The 19,824-nt window shown below is 37.1% G+C and overlaps 1 protein-coding gene across 1 annotated transcript in view; it reads left to right on the forward strand.

Moving 5' to 3' along the window:
* ITGAV (integrin, alpha V) overlaps nucleotides 1–19,824 on the forward strand; it is a 159,682-nt gene that overhangs the window by 127,264 nt on the left and 12,594 nt on the right. Inside the window, exons 16-24 of the mRNA XM_006864065.1 lie at nucleotides 164–222; nucleotides 4,472–4,626; nucleotides 7,058–7,195; nucleotides 8,885–8,952; nucleotides 9,720–9,867; nucleotides 10,380–10,472; nucleotides 14,830–14,909; nucleotides 15,322–15,402; nucleotides 15,842–15,947. Coding sequence (XP_006864127.1) covers nucleotides 164–222; nucleotides 4,472–4,626; nucleotides 7,058–7,195; nucleotides 8,885–8,952; nucleotides 9,720–9,867; nucleotides 10,380–10,472; nucleotides 14,830–14,909; nucleotides 15,322–15,402; nucleotides 15,842–15,947 — 928 coding nt within the window. The remainder of the gene's footprint in view (nucleotides 1–163; nucleotides 223–4,471; nucleotides 4,627–7,057; nucleotides 7,196–8,884; nucleotides 8,953–9,719; nucleotides 9,868–10,379; nucleotides 10,473–14,829; nucleotides 14,910–15,321; nucleotides 15,403–15,841; nucleotides 15,948–19,824) is intronic.

Here is a 19,824-nt window from a genome sequence, read left to right on the forward strand (position 1 = left end):
TGTAGAAACTGTTGAATTGGTATATGCTTTGCTCTGTATGTTCTCAGCAATAACAAGAAAGTAAATATATATTTCTAAAATTCATGTTAAGGTATTACCTTGTAAACTATAAACTAGATGATTGAATTTATATATGTAATTTCTGGTTTTTGCTTTTTTTCAGCTTTAATGTCAGATTCTGCTTAAAGGCTGATGGCAAAGGAGCACTTCCCAGGATGCTTAGTAAGTTATGCTCCAGAAAAGTTACCATATTTAATAATGCTGCAAGCACAACACTTACCAATGTTTGTAGATATTTTGTTATGCAAATTGTTATTGTTGTATTTTATTTGAATGTTTATGGTTAAAGATATTAAAAATTACATGACATTTGCTTCCTTTGATTGGAAACTCTTAAGCCAAATCAGAAAAAATACTTTCATATATTGGTATTCCATGAAAAAGATGAACCACTAAGTAATTAATCTTCAGAAAGTTAACAACAATGTGAGATAAATACTTGCTTAGGGAAAAAGTGTCATTGCTTATAATAAATGGTCTACTGAGAAATTTGTAATATTTTATATCTTGGAGAAATTATATCCTACTTCCCCCTGGGTTATTTATACTCTGTTTGCCAACTGACTAGCCCCAACAATTTTAGGAGTAAAGGTAAGTCTTACTAAAGTTAAATCACTCAAGCAAACTCTTAACTCTTTTCTTATTGTCCTAATACTGGCTCTATGTAATTATTGTTGTTATGTGTTGTGGAGTTGGTTCCAACTCATAGCAACCCTGTACAAGGTTTCTGAGGCCGTAAATCTTTACTGGAGCAGAAATCCTCGTCTTTCTCCCATGAAACAGCTGGTAGTTTTGAACTGCTGACCTTGCGGTTCGCAGCCCGATTCTTAACCACTACGCTACCAGAGATCCTTGGTTTTATCTGATACTGAGAGCAAAATAGAGGTGTTCAATAAGTGTTGCCAATATTTATCAGTATATATTGGATAGTGAAGAGTAGCATTAATAAAGAGAGGAAGAGGACTGAAAGTTTTGGGTTTCTGCATGAAAATTTACAGAGTAGCTAGGCAAGGTCTCATTGGAAGACAACGCATTATAAAGACCTGAAGGGAGTGAGAGCCAACAGATGTCTGGAGGAATGTTTTGCATAGATAAAATGATGATTTCAAAGTAGTTGAGGTATGTTTGGTGTGTTTAAGAATAAGGAGGGCAATGTGGATATGAGTATGACTGAATTTGAACTGAAATAACCCACAGTTTTCACATAAATTTGAAGTAAATGTCATTTAAAGAAACTTGGAAGGAGATTGTGATTTTAAAGGTCTGCACTCATCTCTTTTGAAAAAATTTACGTAAAGAAAAAAATGACATAAAAAAATCTTTTTGACTGCACTTGTCCTAATAACTATATGCCTCAAACCACTGGCTGCGTGTTCACTTTAAAATGACTATGCCCAGTCAAAGAAGCACTGGCAGTGTAGTGGATTACCATCTGGGCTGCTACTTGCACTCTACCAGCTGCTCTGCGGGGAAAAAGAGGAGAGTTTCTGCTCCCATAAAGATGTATAGCCTCGGAAACCCTCAAAAGGGCCATTATGAGTCAAAACCAACTCTGTGGCACACAACCACCACCACTACCATTCCCATTAACAAGTCCCTTGTGGTGGCACAGACAGTTAACATACTCTGCTACCAACTGAAAGGTTGGAGGTTCCATTATACTTGGTAATCTGTGCCCCCGCTCCCCCAAATTAAGCAATTGAAAGCACAGTTGTACTCTTGACACATGTGTGGTCAACAGAAGTTGGGTTTGACTTGATGGCAACTCTTTGTTAACTCTATTGCCTGTTAAACTGTACATAGTCTTTTGTTTCATAAGAGCCATATTTGCCTGACATTTAGACTTGTTGCAACATATAGCAAAAAAAGCAGGACTTATAGATGTTGCAAACTGCTCATTCATCACCATATAATGGTATGTAAATGTAATTAGTAAATTTTTTAAAATCACTAATAGCAATCGTACTCAACCACTCATCTATTCGTTTGTCATACTGTGGTGGCTTGCAGTGATGCTGGAAGCTTTGCCGCTGGTATTTTAAATATTAGCAGGCACTTAAAACACGACTGGGGAAGAGCTACTCAAAGTAGTGTTGACCATGATAATGTGAATGTAGAAAAGCTTCTGGATCCTTCATTTGCTGATGGGGCACAACTCAAAATGACAAGGAACAGCTGTAAACATCCATTAACAATCAGAATATGGAATGTGCAGTACAAAGTATGATTCTAGGAACATTGGAAGTTGTCAAAAATGAAATGGAATGCCCAAACATCAATATCCTAGGCATTCGTGAACTGAAATGGACTGGTATCGCTCATTTTGAATCTGATTAACACTGAGTCATGAAGATGTTCAGCCTCATGACTTAGGGAAAGGTGGAGAGGTCATTGTGACCATAGATGGTGCCATGCTCTTGAAAGGAAAAGATGACAAAGGCTCAAATCAAAAAATGTATTCAAGAAGTTGTTGAGCTGGTACACACCACAACTAGTGAATATGAAAAGGAAAAGCTGAATGAATGACAGGCAAAACTTTCAGATGGAGTAGCCGTGCTAAAAGTTGGTGGGACAAGTGATGTGGAATGTAAAGAAAGACAGAGTTACAGTTGTCGTCAGTGTAACCCGAGCTCCTGTTGAAGAGGACACTGTTCTTGGTTTTCTTGGTGGTGACTGTGCTCTGCTTCGGTGCATTCCAGCCTTAGACTCACTAACTCCAGCAAATGAAGATAAAAAGTTGGTATAGAAATTATTTTAAAAATACTCCAAATTCTTGCAATGACTCTTGCTAACAATGCAGGTGTTGAAAGATAGTTGAGAAAATTATGCAGAGTTCCTCAGAATTTGGTTATGATGCTAAACTTGGAGATATTGTCAGTATGGTAGAAAAAGGAATCACTGATCCAACCAAGGTTGTAAGAACTTCTTTTTGGGATGCTGCTGCAATGGCCTCCCTGTTAACAACAGGAGAATTTGTAGTCACAAAAAATTCTTAAAGCAGAGAAGGACCCTGGCATGGGTGGAATGGGTAACATGGGAGGTGGCATGTTCTAGTTCCTAGAATAGTGCTTTACCATTTATCAGTGAATTGTGACAGGAAGCTCAAGGCAGTGTTCCTTCAAGTCATTTGGAGACAAGAAAAGGTCTGAAGAAAAGAGGTGACCCAGTGGAATTCAGAAATCATCAGACAGTATCACTGATATCATAAGCAAGTAAAATTTTGTTAATGATGATTCAAAAACGGCTGCAAAGGTGCATTGGCAAGGAACTGCCAGAAGCTCAAGCTGGATTCAGACAATTATGTAGAACTAGGGATACTATTGTAGACTTCAAATGGATGTCGGCTAAAAGTAGAGAATGCCAGAAAGGTATTTGCCTGTGCAAGCTGTGGACAACATAGCAGACAATGAGTACTCTGGAACACGTAATTGTGCTCATAAGGAATAGAACAGGAGGCAGTCATCCGAACTGAACAGGGAACATTGAGTGGTTTAAAATTAGGAGAGGTGTACTCCAGGGTGTGTTATTTCACCATGCTTACTCAATACGTATGCTAAGTAAATAACACGAGAAGTTGGATTATATGAAGAAGAACCTAGCATCAGGATTGGAGGACGATTCATTAACAACCTGTGATATGCAGATGCTACAACCTTGCTTGCTGAAAGTGAAGAGGACTTAAAATACTTACTGATGAAAATCAAAGACCTCAGCCTTTGTATGGGTGGCACCTTAATAAAATGAAAACAAAAGACCAATAAATAACACCATGCTAAATGGAGAAAAGATTGAAGTTATTGAAGACTTCTTGTTTAGACATACTTTGAGGAGGGACCAGTCCTTGGAGAAGGACATCATGCTAAATAACATGGAGGGTCAGGGAAAAAGAACCCCACTGAGATGGATTGGCACTGGGGTGGCAGCAGCAGTGCGTTCAGTTAACAATGATGGTGAGGACGGTGCAGCACTGAGGAGAGTTTCGTTCTGTTGTGCATAAATTGTTATGAATGGGTATCAAATTGATGGCACCTAACAACAATAACAACAACAACAACATTCCTGCTATTAGCAGGTAGAGTCTTAATACACTCATATTTCATGTTTTGAACATTTTTACTCTCAATTTAAAGGAAACAGTTTCTCCTATATTTAGTATTTGTTTTACTATCAGTTTCCCTACTATGTAGAATTAACAATTTAGCATTATTTTGGGGATGGCTGGATAAAAATTAATGATCAGTATTTATGTAGAATGAACATGTTGGTAGTTTTATTGCAATTTAAAAAGTTTATTAGGAGCAAACTATTTTTAAGGAATAAACATTGTCCTTTTTTGTGAAAACTGTAGGTACCTAGGTCAGATAGATGTTTGCAAAGAATATGTTGGTTATGTATTCTTTGGTTTGTGTAGCTTTCCAGGTAGAGCTTCTTTTGGATAAACTCAAGCAGAAGGGAGCAATTCGGCGAGCGCTGTTTCTCCATAACAAGTCCCCAGGTCACTCCAAGAACATGACCATTTCAAGAGGGGGACAGATGCAGTGTGAGGAACTAATAGCATACCTGCGGGTAAGATACTTTTTGGCTCCATTATCGGTTGTTGTTGTTTTTTTAGTTAGTTTAAATGTTTTGTTTTCATCTAAATTATTTTCACTTTCTCCAATGTTTTTGGATATTCGAAAATAAAAGAGAAACACACTTGAAATTTGACTTTTTTAAGTATCTAACTTGAGTAATGGATTTCCATTCCTGGAAGACTAGCTATTCCAAATGGCTTATTACACAACAACACTACTACTGAATAAATTATGATAAACAAACTTCGTAAGTACTACTAGACTCTCAAGCAAATAAGGGAATCTCCAGAGTTCAAAACACAATCCATCAACTAAAAAGCTCCAGTGGCTAAACCTGAATTGTGAGTTACAAGCAAACGTGTGAGCCAGGTTTGCTGGTGAGGGGTAGAAGCTGAGGAGAGTGGAGAGTAATTCTAGATACCTGCAATGCGATTGAGATTCACCTGGGGCCTTCTGCAAATCAGGATTTGGAATCTGAGAATCCTGCTGATTCCCAGGGCAGAGGAGCACACTAGTTCCAAAGCCTCTGAAAAGAAATGCAATCAGTGTATACCCCATGATTTCCACAGGCTAAAGTCAATTAAATATGAATTCATTAACAAACAAAAAATAGCACCAAACACAAAAGAAAACAAGCTACTAGAAGAAACCACAGACTTTAGGCCTGCAAACGCAGGATATGTTGCAGTTATCAGTTATGGAATATAAATTAGTATTAAATGCTAAAAGGAATAAAAGATGGAATTTTTTGAACCATATTTGCCACATTGTTGTTGTTGTTATGTGCCGTAGAGTTGGTTCCGACTCATAGCAACCCTGTACAGGGTTTCTGAGGCTGTAAATCTTTACGGGGGCAGAAATCCTCATCTTTCTCCTGCAGAACAGCTGGTAGTTTTGAACTGCTGACCCTGAGGTTTGCAGCCACATTTAAAAATGTAAATAAATATATGCTGTTGTTGTCGAATATCAAGTCAGTTCTGACTCAAAGTGACCCTGTATAGGGTTTTCAAAGAGCAACTGGTGGGTTTGAGCCACCGACCTTACGATTCAAACTGACCAAGACTCCAGTTATATATACTCCATCATTTATTCCTTTAAGCATTTAATGCACAGTCAATATTCTGTAACTGCTAATTGTATCATCTCCAGTGGAGTCTGGTACCTGTAGGGTAAACAGTAGGTTGCTAACCACACAGTCTGCTCAGAGTCACCAGTTGCTCCTTGTTATCCTGTACAGGGTCACTATGAGTCAAAACCAACGTGACAGCACTTAACAGCAACAACAAAAACAGCAGTGTGTGTGATTATTTATTTTTAAGGTGCTGTCGCGTCAGTTCTGACTCACAGCCACCCTGTACCAGGTTTCCAGGAAGCGGTTGGTGTGTTTGAACAACCAGTCGTGCAGTTAGCAGTCCAGTTCTTATCCTGCAGTGTCACACAAGGACTCTGGGTGTGTGTATATTTTGTTGTTAAGTGCTGTCAAGTGGGCTCCAACTCATAGTAACCCTGTGTAGGGTTTCCAAGGAGTGAATGATGGATTTGAACCACCAACCTTGTGACTAGCAAGCCTTATCCAATAGCACCACAACCAGCAAAATATTTGCCGTTTTAGCATTTTTTACATATAAAACTCAATAATGTTAATAATGTTGTTCATCATGTTATACAACCAAAGAATGGGATTTTTTGAGATAAGTTAAAAAACATCAATAAAGATTTTTAAGATATATGATTAACAAGCTTGATTTAATGGACATATATAGAGCCCTGCATTTTACCTACAATTGGAGAATATAAAAACTGACTATGTTATGTCACTAAGGAAGTCTACACAAATTGTTAGAAATTAGTGTCATAGAGAACATGCACTCTGATCATTATCCAATTTTGGGAACCAAAAGTAAAAAGTAAATTGGGAATTAAGAAAAAAATTTTAAATAGCTTGTGGGTCATGAATAAATACCATGAAACGTAACTCTGAATTTTAAAAAGGACTGTATCAAAATGTGCAGGATGTCAAAAGTAGGATGTGAAGGTAAACATATAATCTTAAATGTTTTGGTGGGTTTTTTTTTTTTGTTGCTTTTGTTTATTTATTAAAGAACAAAGACTGCAAATTAGTGAGCTAATTTAAGTGATTAGAAAGAATCAATAGTATAAGCCCTAAAAAAAAAATGGGATAGGAACGAAATTTAATGAATTGTTTTAAACAGTTAAAATGAAGAAGATTAACTTTTTGGAAAGATTGACCCAGAAAAAAGTGAGGAAAAAAGAAAAACTCCACAAAACTAGGAATTAAAAAGGGACATATTGAGAGTTTTGATAGCGTTACAGGGCAAGGGTAACTATTGCTGCCTTTGTGTTGTGTGAATCCATGCATTTCTCCAGATAGTTTAAGCTCATCATTCATTTTTCATTTCTAGGATGAATCTGAATTTAGGGACAAGCTCACACCAATTACCATTTTTATGGAGTATCGGTTAGATTATCGAACAGCTGCTGATGCAACGGGCTTGAAGCCTATTCTTAACCAGTTCACTCCGGCTAATTTTAGTCGACAGGTACAATATTTTTTCCATTTTTCATTACCTCTACTACTTGTTCTCTTTAAAAGGTCTTGACGTTTATATTTTTAAAGATAAGAGATTGGGATACATTCCTAGACAAGGGAAATGCTAAACATAAAACATATTGTTGGTTTTTAATTCATGTAACTTTGACACAAATGTAAATCTGTGTACTAAATGAGAGCTAGCCATAAAAATCTGGGAAGTTGAGGGAAAAAAGTCTTAAATTCTGGCAGAATGCTGACAATTGACAAACCTAGAGTGGCCTCATCTTTTTATTCTTCTTCCTCTTCAATTTGATAATTCTTTCACATCCTACCCAATGTAATCTGCTTCCTCCCATGATTTCTGTCTTTGGGACTTTCTGTTACTGCTCCAGAAGGCATACTCCTGGTCATCCCTAGAGGAAAAGAATTTAAGTTTTTACTTATTTCAACTGTCCTGAGTCTGTTAACAATAATGCTGCCTGTTCCTCTTCCTTTATCTCTTTACCAATAGGCTTTCTTATGGTGGCCCTTTCATCTTTCTGTCTGAATGGATGCTGTACATCTACAACTCTGTATTCATTTATCCATGGCAACCGTATTTCCAATTTCCCAGTATGCATTACTTTGTTGTTGTTAAGTGCCGTGGAGTCGGTTCCGACCCATAGGGACCCTGTACAGGGTTTCCGAGGGTGTAAATCCTTACGGGAGTAGAAAGCCTCATCTTTCTCCCGCGGAGCGGCTGGTAGTTTAGAACCACTGACCTTCAGGTTCGCAGCCCGATTCGTAACCACTACGCTACCAGGGTGTTTATTTGAACTTCACAGCAGCTCCATAATGTTATCAAAAGCTCAATCTGTAAAGAAAAACTCTAGAAGGGAATTTAACTTGCCCAAGACAATATAATTTAGCCAGCAGCAGTATTAAGCTGAAACCTCTGTCTTATTAATTATTAATTGGTCTTCTACACCATACTTATCACAAAATCACAACAACTTAATATGAGCTAGAATTAAGTTCTCATCTGATTGTGTTATACACTATAAATATCTTTCTTTCTCATTCCTAACTAGCTACTCGATCTGTTTAAGTGGTATGAACTCTTTTCTCCTAGGTATACAAACCAGTGGTGATGGTGGGTTTTGTGCCGTCAAGTCAGTACCAACTCAGAGTGACCCTGTTACAGCATTTCCGTAAATCTTTATGGAAGCAGAAATCCTCATCTTTGTCCTACAGAGCAGCTGGTAGATTCAAATTGCTGACCTTGCAGTTAGCAGCCCAAATCAACCTACTTGGCCACCAGGGCTCCATGTATAAATAAGCTGTTGTTTTTTTGTTAAGTGCTGTCAAGACATTCTGACTCATAGTGATCCTGTACAGGTTTCCAAGGAGTAACTGGTGGGTTTAAATCTCCAACCTTGTGGTTAGCAGTCCAGTGCTTGTCCACTACACCACGACCCCATACAGACAGGTTGTTGTTGATATAAGTGTTGTCGAGTTGGTGCCCACTCATAGCAACACTTTTTTAGGGTTTCTGAGGAGCACTACACCAGGCCTCCCATACAACCAAGTAGACATGTGTAAATAAATACATGCATGTGCACGTACATGTGTGTTCACACACACTAAAATTCACATATATATACTCAGCATGTGAACTCTGTATTGGTTTTCATGTATTAATTTTTTTTTTTTCTAGGCTCATATTCTGCTTGACTGTGGTGAAGACAATGTTTGTAAACCCAAGCTGAAAGTTTCTGTGGATAGGTAAGTTTTGTTCCAAATAATAAACACTCTAAATATAAACTCTAATAAGAAATTTAAATTAAAGAGCACTATAATTTTGTATTCAGTTTTAACATATTTCATTGCGAATTAATTATATTGGAGGATGATGCATGATTATAGATGAGAAAACTATTAACATTGAGCTTCAAAAAAAAATCCACTGTGTTTTCACTGGTAACCTACTTCGATAGACTTATTTCTACTCGTCAGTTTGTGGTGTCACAAAGTACCATTATATCACCTCAAGAAAATGTAGTTCATTATAGATATTCTCTATCCTGAGAGACAGATTGCCATTTTATACAATATACACGGGGGCTTAAAAAAGTTCTGAAAAATTCGGTTAAAAGATAATGGAAATTTTCTAAGAGCTTGTAGAAGCCATCTTTTATAAACTAAAAAGAACTGTGAGAATCATTGCAAATTACTGATTTGGCTTTTCTTTTTGAAAAAAATCAGAATTAATAAGTATATAATGAGAAGTATAATATTACTTCATTAATAGATATGTGACCAATAGTGATATACTAGTGGCATCATTGCTTTCTTTTACTTATAGAAACAATGGATTTGCACCCAACATGCTATCTCTGCTTTTCTGTTGAACTGTGAAATAGTCTTAAAATATCTTGGAAAAACTGTTGAGCATGTCAGTGCTATCTTTGTATTTGTCTCTCATCTCTTTGAACAACTACACTCTCCCCAGGAAGTCTTTTTTCACTGTCTGGATTTGTATTAACTTGTAGTGATCAAAAGAAGATCTATATCGGGGACGACAACCCTCTGACATTGATTGTTAAGGCTCAGAATCAAGGAGAAGGCGCCTATGAGGCCGAGCTCATTGTTTCCATTCCACCAGAAGCTGATTTCATTGGGGTTGTACGAAACAGTGAAGTAAGCAAGCTGCTTTTTGAAAAATCGAAATGCACTCATAGGTCTTATTCATATTAATGAGCTGCTCCCCTATTTAGTGAAGCACTAGCTTAGACATTCTAACTAAAGCTAAGTTGCTAGACAACAGAGAGCCTATCTTACATAATTCCTTTCAGGCTTGATACTTGCATGATGCATTGATAGGACATTTTTACAATTGTTAGCTAAGTACCTGAAAGTGAGGTCAGAGAGATAAAGTGTCTAAGCCTGTCCATCAGATTATTTGTCAGAGGTAATATAGTTATATATCTAAGTCCTCTTGCGATCTTTGGAAACACATTTATATGTGGCAATTATATGTAATCCTGGCTCGTTCATGGCCTCCAATTGCTCAAATAGATTTATTAGCTTTGTAAAACAAAAACTTGACTGTTAATCTACTTGGTATTTATTATATACAGTATACCCTTTCGGTTTCTGCCCCCAATTAATAATTTATATTTCTTTAATATCCTTTTCTCTATTTATCAAAGACCTTAGCAAGACTTTCCTGTGCGTTCAAAACAGAAAACCAAACCCGCCAGGTGGTATGTGATCTTGGAAATCCAATGAAGGCTGGAACTCAAGTAAGGCATTTTAATTAAATGGATTTTCTTTTTTCTCTAAAGAGAATTAGGTAGCTTTTATGGGTCTGTCCATAGTAATTTTTTTTTTCATTTTCATTGTGAATTGAAAGAAGGTTTTATAAAGCAGATCATCAGTTTTACATTCAACAAATCATACACTTCATTTCATCTCAAGGCTTGCAGGCCCCTCAATGTCACTATCTTGCTTCCTCCCTCTGTTTTTGTTTCCATCCCACCTTCTCTCCCAACCCTTCTGAATTGTGTCCTTAGGCGAAGGCTGCCCTTTTGATCGTGAATGGTTGACCATTCTGTGGTGTGCATGCCTCACTAGCATTGTGCCCCACTACTTACCTATGTATTGATTGGCTAAAAATTGAGCTAATATGGTGCATAGTCATTTTAAAATAAATACTTCAAATTGATGGCATTAAGTTGGTTTTGATTTAGAGTTTAATGATAAGCAGAGTTTTATTTCATTTTGACCAAGATACTAAAATATTAGAATTTGCTGTAAAACTGTGTTTAACAAACTGAACTTTACATTGTCTTTAGTGTGATGAATGGATGAACTAAGAACTGAAATGACCATTTAAGTGTTTTAAACTGGTGCTTTCTTTCATGGTTGCTCATAAAGCAACTTTGGAAAAGACTAAGCATGTCACTTTTTGGTTGTTGTTGGTTGTTGTTGTTAGGTGACATTAAGTTGGTACTGACTCATAGCGACCCTATGCACAACAGAACGAAACACTGCCTGGTCCTGGGCTAACACCACAATTGTTGCCATGCTTGAGCCCCTTGATGCTGTCAGTTTGCCAATCCATCTCGCTGGAGATCTTCTTTTTCTTTGCCCCTCCACCTTACCAAACATGATATCCCTCTCCAGTGACTGCCCCCTCCTGACAATATGTCCCAAGTATGAGAGATGATATGTGACCATCCTGGCCTCCAAGGATCACTCTGGCTGTACTTCTTCTAACACAGATCTGTTTGGTCTTTTGGCAGCCCATGGCACTTTCAGTATTTTCCTCCAACATCTTAACTCAAATGCATCACTTCTACAATCTTCTTTATTCACTGTCCTACTTTGGCATGCATATGAGGTTATTGAAATTACCATGGCTTGGATCAAGCTAACTTCTTTGCTCTTTAACACTTTAAAAAGGTCTTGTGTAGCAGATTTGCCTAATGCAATACATCATTTGATTTCTTGGTTGCTGCTTCCATGATTGTTGATGGTGAATCCAAGAAAAATGAAGTTTTTGACAACTTCAGTCTTTTATCCATTGATAAGCATATTGTTTATTGGTCCAGTGGTGAGGATTTCTGTTTTCTTTACATTGAGATGCAATCCATACCGAAGGCTGTGATCGTTGATCTTCATCAGTTAGTATTTTAAGTCCCCTTAACTTTCAGCAGTCAAGATTGTATCATCTGCATATCGCAGGTTGTTAATGAGTGTTTCTCCAATCTTGCTGCCACATTTTTTTCATACAACCCAGCTTCTTGGATTATTTGCTCAGCATACAGATTGAATAAATATGGTGAAAGAATACAACCGTGTTGCACACCTTTTCTAATTTTAAACCAGTAAGTATTCCCATGCTCTGTTCGAACAACCGCTTCTTGGCCCAGATACAGATTCCTCAGGAGTACAATTAAGTGTTCCGGAATACTCATGCTTCGCAATGTTGTCCATAGCTTGTCATGTTCCACACAATCAAAAGCCTTTGCATAGTCAGTAAAGCACAGGTAAACATCTTTCTGGTATTCTCTGCTTTCAGCCAAGATCCATCGGACATCAGCAATGATATCCATAGTTCCACAGCCTCTTCTGAATCCGGCTTGAACCTCTGGAAGTTCTCTGTCAATGTATGATTGTAGCCGTTCTGTATTACTATGAGCAAAACTTTACTCTCATCAAAGACATTGTCCGATGATTGTCCGATGATTTCCGCATTCCATTGGGTCACCTCTCTTTGCAATGGACACAAATACGAATCACTTCCAATCAGTCGGTCAGATAGTTGTCATCCAAATTTCTTGGCATAGATGAGTGAGTGCCTCCAGTGCTACCTCACTTAGTTGAAAGAATTTAATTTGTATTCCATCAATTCCCGGTGCTTTGTTCTTTGCCAATTCCTTCAGTTCATTTTGGACTTCTTCCTTCAGTATCATTGGCTCTTGATCATATGTTATCTCTTGAAATGGTTGAGCATCAACCATTTCCTTTTGGTACAGTGACTCTGCGTATTACTTCCATCTCTTTTGATGTTTTCTGCATCATTCAGTAAGTTGCCCAGAGAATCCTTCAATAACAAAAGTCGAGGCTTTAATTTTTTCTTCAGTTCCCTCAGCTTGAGAAATGCTGAGCGTATTCTTCTCTATTTGTTTTCTAACTCCAGATCTTTGCACATTTCGTTGTAATATTTGACTTTGTCTTCTCGAGCCGACCTTTGAAATTTTCTGTTCAGTTCTTGTTCCTCCTCATTTCTTCCATTTGATTTAGCATCTCAACGTTGGATAGCAAGTTTCAGTGTCTCTTCTGACATCCATTTCAATCTTTTTCTTCTTTCTTTTCTTCTTAATGACATTTTGCTTTCTTCCTGTTTGATGTTCTTGATATCATTCCACAACTCTCTGGTCTTTAGTGTCTGATGTATCAAATGTGTTCTTCAGATGATCTCTGAATTCAGGTGGGATATATTCAAGGTCATATTTTGGCTTTCGTGGACTTGTTTTAATTTTCTTCAGCTTCAGTTTGAATTTGCATATGAGCAATTGATGGTCTGTTCCACAGTCATCCCCGGCCTTGTTTTGGCTGATGATATGGAGCTTTTCCACTGTCTTTCCACAGATGTAATCAGATTTCTGTGTATTCCATCTGGTGAGGTCCATATATATAGTCATTTCTTATGCTGTTTGAAAAAAAAAAGGTATTCTAACAAATCTTAGAATTCTATCATGCTATCTCTAGCATAATTTCAGAATTCTATCATGCGATGTCCAGCATCTCACTTTTGGGTAGAATAGATTTATTCTACTAACTTGGTATTATGGTCCCAAACAGAGAGAACCAAAGAAAAACTTAGCTTGATCAGGATCTCCTACAAGTGATGAAGAATAGATCTCAAGAATTTGACAAGTCCTAATTGGTCTTTTCTTAAATTTTCTAAAATACCAACAGAATATAAACCAGTTGCTATTGAGTAGATTCCAACTCATAGTGATCTCGTGTGTCAGAGTAGAACTGTGCTTTATGGAATTTTCAGTGACTAATTTTTCAGAAGTGGTCACCAGGACTTTTTTTCAAGGTACCTTTGGATAGATTAAAAAATACAGCCTTTGGGTTAGCAATTGAGCACATTAACCATTGCACCACATAAAGACTCTGTTTTGTGTTGCTTTTTCAATAGCATTTATTGAATTTAGCATTAATGCTGGTAATTTGCAATTCTGGTTAATTTGATGCTATTTATTTCATGTTCATTTAAGTATGCTTTCAAATAATATTCACTGTTTTTAAAAATCTGTTATCTTAGAGAAAAGAACTTGCACAGATACACTAAATTCTGTTTTTTCACGTGTGTGCTTATTTAACACAGTGCTTTTTATTTTCTCACATTCTCATTTCCTTTTTTCCTCTCCCTAATAACCCATCCAGTGCAGATAGTTCATGGTTATGTCAACTGGCCAATTATAGGGTTTATAAAGTTGTAGGCAGTTTGATGAAATATCCAAGAAATTACATTTTTTATGTCATCTATACAATCCCTAAGAAACCTGCTTTCTTCACCTTGCTGCCTAATTGTCATCTGTATAATCTATCAGTTTTCTACCTGCAGGAGTAGGATGTTTGGTTTTGGTGCGGCTGTGGCAGATGTGGAGAAATTCTGGTCTGGCCTTACCAAAGCCCTTCTCTTTTTTTAAGCCAAATTCTCTTACTGATAAATTATTCATTATTTCCTTTCAGTTACTTCCCTACTACATTTGTAGAGGTTCATTTGTTAGCTTTTTGTTGCCAAATTAATTCCTGTTTTTTCATTGAATCAACACCAAACACTTACCTGTTGCATTCTACTAGTTAGTAGTTTAAAAGCTAATATGAGAAGGCAGTGTAAATTATGATTAATAATTGCTAAATATGCTCCACTATGGGTTGACACAAGTGTCTTAAATAAAGGAGACTTGATTGCAAATTAGATTGAATCATCTTTGTTAACGTATTTTCAGTTTTATTTGTAAGTTTGGAAAAACCCAACCTTAAAAGATTCTTTTTTTAAATTTTACTATTTGATGTGAAATTTTACTAATTAGATATCATTTTCACTAACAGTAGCATTTTTTCCTCCCTCCTAAGCTTTTAGCTGGTCTTCGGTTCAGTGTGCACCAGCAATCAGAGATGGATACATCTGTTAAATTTGATTTACAGATCCAAAGGTATGCAAACAAATGTAATTAATTTATAGAAACTATTGAGGAAACATTATTAGTTATAAATTTATTATGTAATATTGATTGTAAATATGGATTTGAAGAGATTAAAATTTTGGTACTTGAAGTTTCTATACTCTTAAAGTTAATATTTACATTATAAGTATAATTATGATTTCAATTTTAAGCTAAATTTCTATGTTCCATTGAACACGAACATTAGACCAGATATATATGTGTCCTCAAGGAAAACTTAATCATCTTGGAATTAGTTGCTAAAGAAAAGAATTACTTTGATTTTTAAGTTTTTCATTTCCCTGTTACCTTTAATTTGCTCATTTTTAGTGTCACAGTTTGTCTCTATGCTTTTGATAATGGCACTGCTCAATTCAGTTCTAAATTTTCTTTTCTTTTCCAGCTCAAATCTTTTTGACAGAGTAAGCCCAGTGGTATCTTACAAAGTTGATCTTGCTGTTTTAGCTGCTGTTGAGATAAGAGGGTCAGTATGATTACTAAGTTGAGTATCTCATTCTCATGATTGCTTTTTAAAGTAACTATGAGGTCTTAGCTTCTTTCTGGTGTTCCATGTTTAAGTTGTGGTTTTACTAGGGTTATAGCGCATAGGTAGCTACAGACATCTAGGGAATCATCTGGAAAGAAATTAGACATGGCAATAGCATGCACACAATAAGTTTATCAAACTTTTACATGCATTGACTCATCAATTCACCTTTTCATATGTGCATTTACTAAATAATAATTTTGCGCATGTGTAAGTCTACATGTATGTATAGATTTTTTTTTTCCTTTTACATGCATGGTTTGTTTGTTTTTAAAATTAGTTCCAATTATATTTATGTGAATACAGGGTACTTTTGAAAATGAACTGACTATATCATTTTGATATTCATGGTAGGTTTTCTTTGGTCATTGTTTAGAGTCTCAAGTCCTGATCATATATTTCTTCCGATTCCAAATTGGGAACACAAGGAGAATCCTGAAACTGAAGATGATGTTGGGCCAGTTGTTCAGCACATCTATGAGGTTTGCAACTGTTGGATATAAATGAAGTATAGTCAGAAAAAATAGAGGAACAAACTAGGCTGAAAAAAATAATTTATGCTATTTTAATGAAAATTTTGCATAATTGAAAATACTTTCTAGGTAGATCTTTGATTTTTAGACCTATTTATAAATTCATTTTTATTAGTCAAGTAGCTTTAATCAAGTGGTTAAAGAAATTAAAAAATTTTAAACCAGTTAGTTTTCCTTAAATAAAGGTTATATATCATTGAGTATTTTTACATGGATAATTTGTACTTACAACTAAAATTTGAAGAAAATTTTTCTATGCCTGTCTTTCATCAGTAATTAAAAAATATCTTCCTCATGTATTTCACCTCTCATTTGGATATACATTACTTTTCTTTAGAGACCAGCATTGAGTTTTTCCTCTATAATAATACTCACATTGAGTTATAAGAGTACAATGGGAAGAATAAACAAGATGGCAGATCCAGTAGAAGTGCAGTGACAAGCTCCATCAGCAACAACACAGAAACTGTACAAGCAGGTTCAGGGTATGGTGCCAGAACGCTGAACCACATATAAAGGAATATTTAGAAGGTTGGAAGACTTACAGCTAGGGGAATTTGTAGCAGAAGCAAGAAATCCATTGTTTTCTAATTCAAGACGTTCAGCAGCTCCCAGAGCTGCCATCTTGGAAGAGACCAATTGGGGGAAGGATCAGCACAGCCACAAATGCCTGACAGAACACTGGAGATAAAAGTGTGGACATTCTTTTTTATTGGTTCCATTCATTGGTCTCTCACTGTCTGTGCATCTCCGTTCTAGTGACTAGAGGCAGTGCCTGAATGACTGGACACCCCACCCCCACCCCTGGAGGGTTCTACTACGCATGCATACAGTTCTCCTCGAAATTTAAAGTGACAGTTTCCACTTAAAACCAAACAACAGCACAAATGGCCACAGCCAGCCTGGAACTGTTTATCACTAGGAAAAAGCTCTGAACAGGGATTGTGGAGCAAGACAGGCAGACTAAAAAGGAAATAGGCCGAAAAATAAATCCTGAGTTACATCACAACCACCAACAGTGGCATCTTGAAATTTCTCAGAAAGATGAATAAAAAGGGAAGTCCATCTCTGGATCACATCTACCTTGAGGCAATCAGAAAACATAAAAAATACCAAAATACCCACCCCTCTAAGTATTAAGGTCACAGATAACTCCTAAATATGCCCAAAAAACTGAAGCAGATGGTCATATCAGCCCATGTCCAAAAATGAAATAAAGTGACTGAGGCAAATGAGCTGGAGGTAGACCTACACTCCATACTGGAAGATGGGCAGGCTTTGGAAAAGCCTGAGAAGGAATTCAGAAAAATGATTATAAAATGTATCAAAACACTATACAAGGGAGTTGAGAAAAATAAGGAAGAAGTCAGGAAATCGCTACAGGAACAATCAAATAAGATAGATACAGCATTGGAAACAATTTGAAACCTACAGAAAGAGGTCCAAATGATTAATAACAGAATATCAGAAATGGACAATACACTGAAAGGGCAAAGGAGTAGAATCGAAGAGTTAGAAGCCAGAACCAGTGAGCTAGAAGATAAATCTCTCAACACTAGTAAGGTAGAAAAGCAAACACAAAAAAGGATAAAAAATAATCTGAAGAAGGTCTAAGATTCATGTTGGATAACATGAAGAGAAATAACTTAAGAATTGTGGGCATTCCAGAACAGGAAGAATCACACAGGTCCTCAGAGGAGATAGTTGAAGAGCTTGTGGAAGAAAATTTTCCTAACATCCTGAAAAGCAAAAAGATAAGCATTCAAGAAGCTCAATGAACTCCAGGAAGGATAGACCCTAAAGACAATCACAAAAACATATGATAATCAAGCTCTCCATATTCAAGATAAGGACAGAATCCTGAAAGCAGCTAGGGAAAAGAGAAGTGTAACATAAAGGCAAGCAAATCAGATTAAGTTTGGATCTCTCAACAAAAACCATGCAGGCAAGCAAGCAATGGGGAGACATATGTAAAACCCTGAAAGAAAAAACTGCCAACCAAGAATCCTCTACCCAGCAAAGCTGTCAATCAAATACAATGGTGTAACCAAAACATTATAGGATAAACAGAAACAAAGGGATTTTGCCAAAGCCAACCCTGCTATGAAAAACATCCTAAAGGGAAGTTCTGTAGACTGAGAACCAACAAGAACAGACAACAACCAGAGAATGGAGTACGTGGCAGCTTCACCCTGAATTCAACCTGCAAATGGAAGAGTCAATAACAGAATAAAATTATAAGAACAGAACATCTGGGAGGTCAGTCTATGATCAGAACAATTACAGTGTGAAAGAAGGTAAACACACAAGAATAGAGATCCAGGTGGTGAGAGACGGTTAGGTAGATTACAGGAAAAATAGACTGTCTTAAATGGAGTGAAGAGTTAATGGAATATAAGGTAACCACAATGGTGGGGTTGCAGTGGGGGATTTAGTTCAGGTGTTGGGGAAGGCAATACAAGAAGAGGGAGGAGGTGGAAGAACAAGATAGATAGGGGAATTCTGAGACAGGTTTGCATGGCCTACATGGGACAGAGATAAATAAGTAATGCATGCTCAACCTTGGAACAGCAGGGCTCTGTGATACAGGGATCTAGGCATAGCTTGAAGAGGGAAAATAATACTAAAATGCTTGACTGTCTTATGAATAATGGCTTTTTTTTGCCTTCTATTATAAAATAGACACTTGAGTGGGATAGAAAGGAATGTTGGGAAACATGATTACAGAAAACTTATAAGCCCATCTTTAGCCTATAACTGATTGGAATATGTAAAAAGGGTTCAAGAACTTGCCCAGTGAAATAGGCCTCTTGCAAAGACTTTGCAGAGTATAGGACCTTCGGTGGAATCCTGAATTCCATCCAGAGCCTTCTGAGGTGGAACATTCCCACTAGTAAGTACAAGCAGACCAACCTGGAACAGCTAGAGTGACAGAAGATACATCTTCAAAGAAAGATCATCAGGGAAAACCCAAAACAAAAGTGTCAGTATGACTGGCTACTACAAGAATAAGCAGGCTGCTCACCAGGAAGCCATCAAGGCAAGCAATCAAGTCCCTTCAAGACAAACTCCCCTCTAAGACTAAAACTTAAAGGAAAAACACAAACAGGCATGTAAGCTTGTTGGTGACCACATTGGTCTCCTGGTGAGTGGAAAAGGAGGAAAGGCAGCAACGAAGAAATGAGCTGAGCTCAACCACAGTCCATTGACTCCTGTTGACCTGGAGATGAGAGGAGAAGAGGAAGTGCTGGATGGTCTAAACCTGGGGACACTTGGGCCCATGGACAAGGACATAGCCACAGAAGGCTAGAGCTGAGAGTGAAGCATCCAGCTGATATGAAGTGAGGGGGAGATGTACAAGAACACCCATAGTTGCAGACAGTACCCATTTGACCTGGTCTCGATGGCTCGATAATCAGAACTCAACTAGAGGAAGATTACCAAAAAAAAATTTTTTTTCTTTTTGATAAAGGAAACAAGGGTAAATTGCTGCAATTTGATGAATCTGACCTATACTCATGGAGGTAGTAACTCTAAATAACCAACAGAGAGGAAGGAGTCTTCACATGAAGTATCAACGCTTTCCCCTCTATACACAGGGTAGATAGGGACAGGCAACTTAGACATTGGCTACCTAAAATGAGGGGGTGATAAAGGCACGACAAAGTGACTGGTTTTCATCTTGTCTGCATGAGTCTGGTGAAAAGAGATGTGGATAAGATTCTTATGATTCAATAGTGAATAATTGTTATCATGACTAATTGCGACTGTCACAATTGTAAAGGTAGAAGTTTTGTAACAAAAACAGGGGAGTGATTAATCTTAC

This window comes from Chrysochloris asiatica, unplaced genomic scaffold (genome assembly GCF_000296735.1).
Source record: "Chrysochloris asiatica unplaced genomic scaffold, ChrAsi1.0 scaffold00059, whole genome shotgun sequence".
In the NCBI taxonomy this organism is placed as follows: Eukaryota; Metazoa; Chordata; class Mammalia; order Afrosoricida; family Chrysochloridae; genus Chrysochloris; species Chrysochloris asiatica.